Source organism: Thermobia domestica, chromosome 13 (assembly GCF_964235325.1).
Source record: "Thermobia domestica chromosome 13, izTheDome1.hap1.1, whole genome shotgun sequence".
In the NCBI taxonomy this organism is placed as follows: Eukaryota; Metazoa; Arthropoda; class Insecta; order Zygentoma; family Lepismatidae; genus Thermobia; species Thermobia domestica.
In genome coordinates, this window is record NC_137466.1 from 37654128 (window position 1) to 37665086 (window position 10959).

The window sequence follows — 10959 nt, forward strand, 5'->3', positions numbered from 1 at the left end:
ATATTGTGGAAATTGTCTTAATTTCGTCCTCATAGTAGTGCAATTCTCCAAAAGGTTAAGGTACTGTACGTGTCCAATAAGAAGTTTATATATCGTTTCATTTCTGTAACCTAACGGGTCGTGAAATCTTAACTCTTTTACATATATTTTTAACATCTTCCCCATTTAAGATACACATCCTAACGAAATTACCATAATAGAAACCAGGTCCGATCCGAGTTCCATGGTCAAAGAGTCATTTCAACCAAAACGGAGACACACTGTGGATTTGAATAAAAACTGTAATGAAATCTTTCAGTTTAACGTTCCAGGATTATGCCCTTCAGGTTAAGGGAGACAATGATTAAGGCAAGTGAATGATGATGGAATAATTGGTGGAATGAGAAAGTGGGAGTATCCCGAGAAAACACCTTGGAGAGAATGTTGTCCAACACAAACCTACTTGACTGCGGATCGAATGAGGGACCCCATACACCAAAGGTAAATGCTCTACCAATGAGCCACCGTACCTGGATTTGAATAATGAAACAATCATGCAAACAGGTATTCAGCTTGAAATTGGATGAAGAAGAAGATATAATAGATTGATTGATTGAATTTTTGTGTTTAGCATCCCTTTCAGCAACGATGCTGTATGAGGCGTGGACCTACAGCTTAACGTGAGATCAGAGCCACATGAGCTCCTGCCTGGAACTGAAAACCTATTCTCCCATGTCAAAGTCGCGTATGTTATCCGCTTAGCCACAAGATATAAAACATGAATTTGAAGTATATTGTAGAATCTAGCACAAAACCGTTATTCACTTCTTCTTTACGTTGCATCTGTAATCGTAATTCTTAAAACTTCACTTATGGTTGTAATCTCTATTTTTTTTTTTTTTTTTTAATATTTCACATTAAAACACTTTTGATGAAGAGGGAGATTGGGTCAACTTTGCTCCCTGAGATAAACATTTATAGACGGGAAATGGTCAATCTTATTCCTTTTAGAATGGTTGAGTTGATTTTGAATTTAACGTCCCTTTCAGCAGAGAGGCTTTATAAGACAAGGATGTAATGATTAACGTGGAATCCGAACAATGAGCTCCCGTCAAGAATCGAGCCCGGGTCTCCCACGCCAAAGGTGTGTACGGTAACTGCTTAGCCAAGAAGAAGCTCTCCCTTTGGAATGGGTGACGTGGATTCATTCTTAGGTGTAAGTACATGTAGTTCAGGTCCCAAGTTATATCGATATTTAAAAGAAAGTAATTCTAATCTCCTAATAATAGATAGCTGAACAACACAACTTCTGGTAAAACAGAGACAACATGATTTTATTTAAGTTAAAAGGTTCATGCATCACTACTCTCCAATATTTTCATTTACTTTTGATAAAAGTACAACTGAAATGCATGTAATATTTTATAAGCATCCTCCCTTACACAACATTTTATTAGTTGCTCTGATATGAAGAATTCACTTTCCTTCCGGTGCATCGTGTGCAGCAGTATGAAAAATACTTTAAATAAAGTCACCAATGCATGAACTTCAATTACGTTTAAGAATTACGTAACATGAAAAGGGATGATTACCTATATAAGATAAGATACAGAAAGGAAAGACATCAGTCATACTCAGTTAATGCTTACGATTGTTTCCTCATTATTTTCTACCAGAAACATCATGATGAAGTTGGTAAGTTATTAAAAATATTTCTTTTAAAATAAGTTTATCCTATGATGAGTTTTCAAAACATTTTGAGTAGGTAGAAGGTAATAACAATAATTCCTATTAAATTTAACACGCATCAGTCTTTCGCACAGAATTTTCGAAATGGAAAGTGTATGTTAAATGAACTATGGGAAGTTGTACGTTGTCATCAACGTCGCCAAAGGGATGCACCAAAACATCTGCAGGAATACAGTTTCGGGGCATCATTCTTATTATTGCTTATTGTTCCGTCTTCAACACGCTGCATCATCAAAGTGTGACACATAAAAATACGCACGTGCACAAAGAATACATTAAATATTGTTTCAGTTCCGCATCCATGAACAAAATGAGAGTGGCTGTAACTAAACCACATCTATACTAAATACGTGCAATTAAGTTATTAGGCATCTAAACATGCGCTTACAGAGATATTAATAGTTCCAATTAAATACAATTACGGGTCTCGTCCTTTTTTGAATTTAATTAGATTGAACACTTACAGTTTTTAAGTTCCAATAAAATCATTACATTATATTTTGTAAAATAGAAGTTAAAGAAAACTTCCTACTACAATATTTTAAAGGCATATATGTGGTGAAATTAGAGAAAACTTCTATACTTTGAAGAACATTTGTTTAAATAACAGTCTAGAAAAATACTTAGTTCTATTGAAATTCTGGTTTGAAATAACCTTGTAAGAAAGTAGTTGAGGTAGATTCGACACTTTCCGTTTCGTCCCCCCCCCCCAAAAAAAATAAACTTTTGAAAATTTTGACTAACTCCCTAGTTACTTTTTTGAATTACTAAGATCATTCTCATTACCTTAAAATTAGAGGATGCATTACTGCCCTGTTGGACAATAGGCAACAGATTTAAGTATCAAATTATGGAAAACGTTGTCTAACAAAGGACTGCTTATCAGTAGTTCTGTCGACGAGGTGGGCGAGGTTCACCACAGAATAGAAAGCCTGATTTAAACTATAATTAAACTGCTTTTTTCTGAATGACTGTCCAGCCTATTATTTTTCGTTTTGATGTTTCACAGTCCCTTCATATCAACAAAGATATTCACGAAGGGTCGTATCCCAAAATCTCATTTTTTTTCATAAATAAGGAAAAAAACAAATAATTCCGTAGACAGGAAAGATCAGTTACCATGTTACATTATACCTAAGTATAATGTATCATGGTCCGTGAAATTTTGAACCCCCTGTATATTCATGTTCATGCTTAGCTTCAGAAAGAAAATTTAAAATTATTTTAAATGACTATTATATTTTGGGTTTAGCTGAAAATTGTAATATTCTGTCACGATAATATAGAAGTAGTGTCCATAAAATTACATATAATGTATTTTATTAATATTGCATATTTTGTTCTTATCATTATATAATGTGGGTTCAAAGGTGTATATTTTATAGTTTCTTATAGGTTTTGTACTGTTTTCAATGGAATTTAGACGTAGGGAATCTTCGCAAGAAAACTCAAAAATTTTAATTCTGTAATTTCTTCAAAATTTTATTCTGAAATTCGGCCATGATGTCTTTTTGGCACATCCCTTTGTTTAGATAGAAATTATTTTCATTGGAGCAGAGAAATCTCAGTTTCGTTTGAGGCTCATTCCAGATTTTATCATTGGTTCGGCTTCTTTTGATGTGTCGAGATTTTAGGTGGTATCCTTTTGTTGCGTCACCAAAGAACCAATTAGCTCTCTTCTCCCTGTTATTCTTTGTCTCTTTACCAAAAGCCATGTGGAAGATCAGACATACAATCTAGTTCCTCGTCCATAAATTGTGCAGAAATTAAGTAAATTACTTCCAAGTTCACTGGATTTAATGTGAACTGTGTTTAGTGGTAGACTAAATTGAACTAAGTGATTGGATTTGGTGTTGAAACGCTCAGTGGACGGTGGAGCAGAGTACCGAAGCAAAATTTCCTTATAGAAGCCGATTGGCAGGGCAAGCCATGACGGGACAGGACGTTTGGGCGCCACCATTTGGGCGCGGACGTTTCGGCGCTGCCGTTTGGGCGTCGGATGTTTGGGCGTAAAGCCGTTTAGGCGCCAGACGTTTGGGCGCGAGGTACATAGTAAAAATCACAATTTAAGACATATAAAGTATGCTAGGCACTGAAAACTAAGCGCGAATCAAGATATATACATTTCCTACACTTCTATCTTTATCTCACCTCATTTATCTGTATATTTTCTAACTCTATCTTATTTATTAATCTAAATTAAGTAGTTTAATGCGTTTGTGGCATTTGTTGCCTAACCTCGTCATGGATTGATTTTTCGCTTGTTCACGATTCTTGTACTTCTGATTTAATGTTGATCTAATTTTTGTATTATATAAGAAAGGTAGTTAATGAAGGAATCAGACTGAGTGTTAATAATTTTCTTAATGTTAATTAAAATATATTGATTTAATTTTTGTATTTTTTTTAAAAAAGTTGATAGTTACATACTTATGAATATTAAAATTTGTTTTCTTTCGTATTACGTTTGCCAAACTCTTCTTTTCCATAAGCCCAATAAAGAACTACCAATAAAAGATTTCCGCGCACTCGAGTTGAGGGAAGTGGCCCGCGTAGCGTAGTCGCTAACGCTCTCGCCTTCGGTGCGAGCGGTCCAGGATTCGATTCCCGGTGAGGGCACTCGGTCGAAAATGTGTAACACGCTCTTTCAGGCCAGCCACCCTGAATGAGGTTTTCCTCATTCACACCAGGCAAATGCCGGGGTGGTACCTAATTTATAGGTCCAGGCCTCTTCCTCCCTTCCCTTTCCCCGGATAGTGTGCTCCCTCAAACATGACGGACTAAATGGCCTTAAATGCCGAGAGCCCAGAAATCTAAAAATTCTAAATCCTAATCGAGTTGAGGGAAAGATATTTCGCATACAGGGCGTCTAAGACATTGAGTTTAGGAACTCTAGTATGCCGTACTTCTGATATCACTTTTTTTATATTAACATTCTAATATAAAAATCAAAACTTATCACATATTTTTTTCGTTCCATTGTAAGCATTTTATCTCCATTAAAGACAGTGACGAAAGGAAAAAAAGAAGAACGATTTCAAAGTGAAAAATTATAGTTAAGTGTATATATATATTGGTCATTTAGCCACTAGAAATGTGTTTGACATTCACACTTATTGCATAACTACAGTAGAAAGCCTCCTTTAAGTTTCTTTAATGGAATAGGCTCACTATGTATGTAATGCAGTCAGTCATATGTAGTCTGGTCTACTTACCTTTGGCTTGAAAAGTTATCAAATAAAAAGCACACTTAACTTTGGTTGAAACTTAAATTTACAAAATTTAATTGTTAATTCAGTTTTTAGAATTTTGAAATTACAGTATTTCTAGTATGTAAAAGAAAATCCAGTATAATTCAAGGACTTCCACTACAGTAGACACCTTGTGATATCTTGATTCGAACTTAGTACTCAGCGCCTAACATAATGACTTTTTAATTTAACTCGCGCCAAAACGTCTGGCGCCCAAATGGCTTCGCGCCCAAACGTCTAGGGCCCAAACGGCGGGGCCCAAAGGTCCGCGCCCAAACGGCGGCGCCCAAAGTCACGTATCGGCCCTCGTAGGACTACCTTCGTTCAGTTCCCTTCAGTCGTTCATGAAAAATGAAATTAAATCTTTAAGTTTTACGTCCCGTGGTAATGCTGGCTAGGCTAAAGGTGATGATGAGAACTGAATGACATGGTGGAATGAAAAAAGTGGGAGAGAACTGGAGAACCCTGAGAAAACCCACGCACACAGTGTTTGTCTATCACAGCTCACCTGGCGTGAGCTGGGATCGAACCAAGGATCCCATGCACCAGAGATGAAAGTTCTGCCGCTGAGCCACCCTGCTCCCTCAGTTTTTTATTGATGTGTATGTATGAATGTAATGTTAACTCAAGTTAGCCCCTTCAAACATTATCTTCCAATGTCGTTTTGTTCTGGCTACAGTCTGATGTAACGTATGTATACGTGCACGCATATTTTTGGTAACACTATATATTCAGTCACAATTCTAAAATGGCCCACTATGGATTTCTAGTAGCTAAAATAGTTAAATTGGGTAGAAAAAATATGTGTACTCGTGGCTTCGTAGAAACTTTCAGAATGGTCGCGAACTGCGTCGAATTTTAGTTTCCATAAACAATTAACTCAAGTTACTCGCTTCTTTCCATGTCACTTAAATATATATGTCAATTAGATATTTCTTAGAATAACTCAGTCCACGAAACTCTGGTTCGAATCCCGGAGGGAACTCATATTATTCGGATAGCATGTTAAGCTGTAGAGTAGATCCATGTCTCATATGGCCTCAGTGCCAAACAGGACACTTAAGATCCAAACCAATAAACAACCTTAAAATAATTTACCTACCGCTCATCTAGACCAAATGGATTATAGTTCAAAATAGAATATTCAAACGTTCCGCTAGATGGTAGGTAGTGATAAACTTTCTTAAAACACTTCTTGAAGCTAAGAACATCTAATAAGCTCCTCCCTACATTTCAATCTATATATACTTTATTTCTTGTTTCTTTGTGTGCAAAAACAAAAGAAACTAATCATTTAAAGCAGCAAGGACAATATATATGATTGACTAACCTCATTAACATGAATAGGAAAAAATATATATATAATAATGATATGTTAACAAAATCACGACGACTTCTTACTAATTTTTACTGGTAATTTAGCTATGTAATTTTAACTGGTATGTCGCTATTTAAGTATATTCGGAATGTACAGATACAATTGAGTGTTTTAGACGTGTTTCCACCATTTTCTCATGAACGATTGTAAAGATTTTGTTTGTTTCATATATCAATAAATAGTAATAATTCATTTAGAATAAATAAAAGAATAGTTTTATCATGAAGAGAAAGCCTAACTGGGTAAAGTTTCATAAATAGCATAGTAAAGAAATGTGTAATGTATAAAATACAATATCAGACGAGCGATTCTAAACTTAATTCTTGTAGAATATACATTTATTATCCAAATTCCATTCTGCCACTCTCTTAAGTCTATTGCCTATATTTGAATGTCATATCAATTTTCGTTAACCAACTCTGATTATCCTGAGTCAGTCATTTTCTTTAAATGTGTACAACACATGAATTATCTTTCTTCTATCGTCACACACCCTTAAACATTGCGCAGATGACAGCATTAGCTCTCACCGATTCCATATCAACTCACTGGCTGCGAAACAATGACGGGAATATTTCTTCCATCAATCATTTATGAAAGGTTCTCATAAACTCAAACTCAATAACTTAGGTAAATTCCATTTTACTAGATTTTTTCTGTTTTGTAAGAGTGACTTTTACCTTTCTATACCCTTGGACTACATCATTATTGTTCAACTGTTGTTGTGTCGATGTTTACATACGCAAACCTATTTAATTATCTAATACTGAATCCGTTATTTAAAACAAAATTATTTGACTTTGTACTTCTTTTCAGGTGATCTTCGCTGCTTTCTTGTTTTGTGCCTATGCTATTTCCCCTGCAAGATTTCCAGCTGGTGTCTCTCCTCAACAGTGTCCTAACTACCCTTACTGTGGCATTGGTCAACCAGCAGTTCAGGCTTTCGGAAACACAGCAGGTGCTTTAGGAAGTTTGGGACTCGGAGGAGGCTATGGTAACTACTACGGTGGACAATTAACCGGTGGTTATGGTGCATCTGGTTCACCTGCACGCGTTCCAGCTGGTGTCTCTGTTCAACAGTGTCCTAATTATCCTTACTGCGGAATTTCACATCCAGCAGTACAAGCTTTCGGAAACACTGCCTCTATAGGAGGATTTGGTGGTAGTTACGGAGGATATTAACCTACAATATACTAATGTATTTATAGTATTACAACTAGAATGAACATTAGTTTGTATATAAATTTAAAACTATTAATTAATATTTTGTGTTTTCCATTTGACTCCTCCTCCTCCTGCTCTCGGCTGTAACGTACCTTGTGCAAAGTCCGAGACTCACACAAAACAAAGTTTATGAGTTCAACCAGTGATTTATGACTTCTTCGTAATAATATTATGAATAATTTGTTCGTTTAAATTAAAGATTAAAATAACTTTTAGTTATTCAATTTTAATATAATTCTTTGGAAAAGTAAACAGAAACATAGTGCAACCAAAAGCCAACAAGACTTCAAAGCACAATCAAGCCAAACGCTGTTCAAAACACGAAAGGCCTTATGCAGAGTCGTTTTGACTTATGATTAGCGTCATACTAAATAGTTCTACTAACATAGGCCTATATTTCCTGCAGTAGTCAGGCCTTTAGTATGATGTTAAGCATACGTCAAAACGATTCTGCATAAGGTGGGAAGTTTTTAGAAATTTAAGCAGAAGCAGTTATACATCAAGGGCCGTATGCAGAGTCGCTATGACGAGTGATTATTGCCATACTAAAGAGTTCGTCCAACATATGTTTCCTGCAATAGTCAGGCCTTTAGTATGACGCTAATCATACGTCAAAACGACTCTGCATAAGGCGGCAAAAGTTAAATGTTTCAGTCTTTGCTTGAAACTAACTATATTAATAGCCTTTTTCCATTTCTATGAAAAATTAAACATTTGAGCTTACCATAATTTTTACTAATAGAGTCGTTCAAATACAGCACCATATTGGCTAGATGTGCTTCCGTCGATAACAACCAGTCTAATTCCACATAAAAGGACATCGTATAACTCTCACTACTATATTTACTGAATTATATTTACAAGTAATCAAATATTTCCACAATACAAATAGCTTAAACGATAAATTCTGAACTTTTGTAACACTGTTCCCAGCAAACCATTTTGACGTAATCAAATAATAAGTAATTCGCAAACATAGCACCGTTTGATAAAATCAAGAAGGTTCGTTTTTTCTTCTTGCTTATACCATAGACATTTACCTTTCCGGTCAGGTGTTTTACTGCACGTAATATGCATAGTTACCCAAAAGCCCACTATAAATTTAGGGCGCTAGTAGTAATTATGTCAAGAAGCACTGGAAACTCACTTGCTTAAATTATACTAATTGTCTTTTTGTGGTCCGCGTAGCGTATTTGCTAACGCTCGCGCCTTCGGTGCGAGCGGTCCCGAGTTCGATTCCCGTACTCGGTCGAAAAAGTGTGAAACGCTTTTTCAGGCCAGCCACCCCGAACGAGGTTTTCCTGGGTTTTCTTTATCACACCGGTAAAATGCCGGGGTGATACGTAACTTATAGGTCCCAGACCGCTTCTTTCCTTCTCCAATCCTTTCTTCCTTCCAGTAGCGGCTCGATACCATAATCTGAGGTAGTTCTGCACAGTTTGTTTTGTGAATATTGAATTTACTCTTCGCAGTAATTAATTATAAAATGTGCATACACCAACCAGCATAAAATTTTAGCACTCTTAATCGTTATAAATAACAATTATAATTGGACATTGACAAATATGTATACAGCTTTACTATATCATGCAACCAAAACACTATTGTTTTGATTATTGCGTGTCAGTACCGTATTTAGGATTTTGTTTCGGGAGGAGCTATACACAACATATTGAATAGACACTTCGATTTTTCCTTTTGGATGCCGACAAGTTTTATGAATTTCGGGGGAGCGTGAACCCGATGTCTCCCCCCTAAATACACCACTGTTGCGTACAACAAACTTAAAAATACCACATCCATATCGTAAGAAACATGTTGTTTTTATATACCATAAAAATTCCGAATTCACGTAATGTCTACAAACAGAAATTTTATCAATACTACTGAATTATAGACATCTTACCTTATCGTTTGTAAATGAAGTCCATCCGACGTGTCTTCTGCTGTGCAAAATGTTCTATTACTCTATCATTGAAGTTCGGAATGGTGGATATGAAGTCACGCTCGATTGATAAGGCAGCCAAAGCATTGAGTCTTTCCTGGCACATTGTGCTTCTCAAAAATGTTTTAACTCTTTTTAAACTTAAGAAGCAACGTTCTGCTTCAGCTGTTGTCATTGGGGTAGTTAAAAGAATTTCCAAAAGTTTTAGGGTTTCCCTAAAATTGTCACACAAATTGTGTTTGTTCAGAAAATTTAAAAATGGTAAGGAACCTTGCATATTTCTGAACTCGATCCGGTCATAAATGACACCCAACTCAGTTCGAAGACGCTCTTTCTCTAAGTATGGATATTGTGTCACAGTTGCACTTAATTCATCACTGGGAAACTGTTGAACATACTGAAAAAAGTTTTCTGAACACAAAAGTGATGATGCCACAAGGTGACCAGTATATTGGAACCTAGATTTCGCTGTATTTATGATCACATCACACACTTCAATCGCTGCAATTCGACGAGAATTTATTGTATCTTCTCTTCGTCTTCTTATTATTTCGTGAGGTGTAGATGTTGTTGCCAAATTCTGTGCTTCTTCTTTTATTTTGGAAATGCTTCCTCTCAACCTTTGTACATTGCTCTCAAATGATTTAAGGGCATTCTCTAGATAACTAGGATCAGCTTTCCTCTTTTGCAGCTGATTGTATAGTATGTCCACGTGTGGCATAATATGATGAAAAAATGTCAACTAGAATACAAATGTTTCACACTGCAACATTCTTTCAATAGCTGAGGTTTGATTTATCGCTGTATATTGACTAAGTTCCTTCCTAATGTCTTCCATGCACTCAATAAGTTCATTTCGGTATTCAAAAACAACATTTACTGTTCGAATATAAAAATTCCAACGAGTTGGAGCGGACCGCGGCACTCTTCTTTTAACTATTCGATCCAGTACAGCAACTCGTTGTGGTGAATGAGAGTAAAAAGCTGGGATGTCTTGTAAGTTAGCGAAAAATGTCCTAACCTCTGTATTTTGCGAACACGCTTGCTGCATTATTAAATTTAACTGATGAGCATAGCAGTGCACAAAGTGTGCTGATGGATATTCTGCTTTAATTTTTACTTGGACCCCGCCATGTTGGCCACTCATAACTGCAGCACCATCGTAGCACTGAGCAATTAATTTGTGTGACGGCATAATAGGTTGGATTTCACTCAAAATAGCTTGAGCAAGGCTTTCACTGTCATGCTTTGGAGGTAATAAAAATCCCAAAAACGTTCAACTGGAGTACCTTCTCTCACGTATCTTAATATCACTACCAGTTGAAATTGTGATTAACAATCTGAAGTTTCGTCAGAAAGAAGTGCTACAAAACATGTTTGCTCTATTTCACGTGTTATTTCTTCTCTGAACACTAATAGCATGCTATCTAACA

At 36.0% G+C, this 10959-nt stretch overlaps 1 protein-coding gene across 1 annotated transcript; it reads left to right on the forward strand.

The window, feature by feature from the left end:
* Positions 1 to 1618: 1618 nt before the first annotated feature.
* Positions 1619 to 7578, forward strand: LOC145669162 (uncharacterized). The gene is made up of 2 exons (XM_081737495.1): positions 1619 to 1674; positions 7174 to 7578. Exons 1-2 carry the CDS (start codon positions 1621 to 1623, stop codon positions 7537 to 7539), a joined length of 420 nt encoding a protein of 139 aa, XP_081593621.1. The 5' UTR covers positions 1619 to 1620; the 3' UTR covers positions 7540 to 7578.
* The last annotated feature ends 3381 nt before the right edge of the window (positions 7579 to 10959 follow it).

Bases quoted from the DNA above. Each gene is read 5' to 3' on its own strand.
- LOC145669162 (XM_081737495.1), top strand. From the start codon at position 1,621: ATGCTTACGATTGTTTCCTCATTATTTTCTACCAGAAACATCATGATG. The intron at 1,675-7,173 runs GTAAGTTATTAA...ACTTCTTTTCAG, and splicing joins GAAACATCATGATGAAGTTG to GTGATCTTCGCTGCTTTCTT.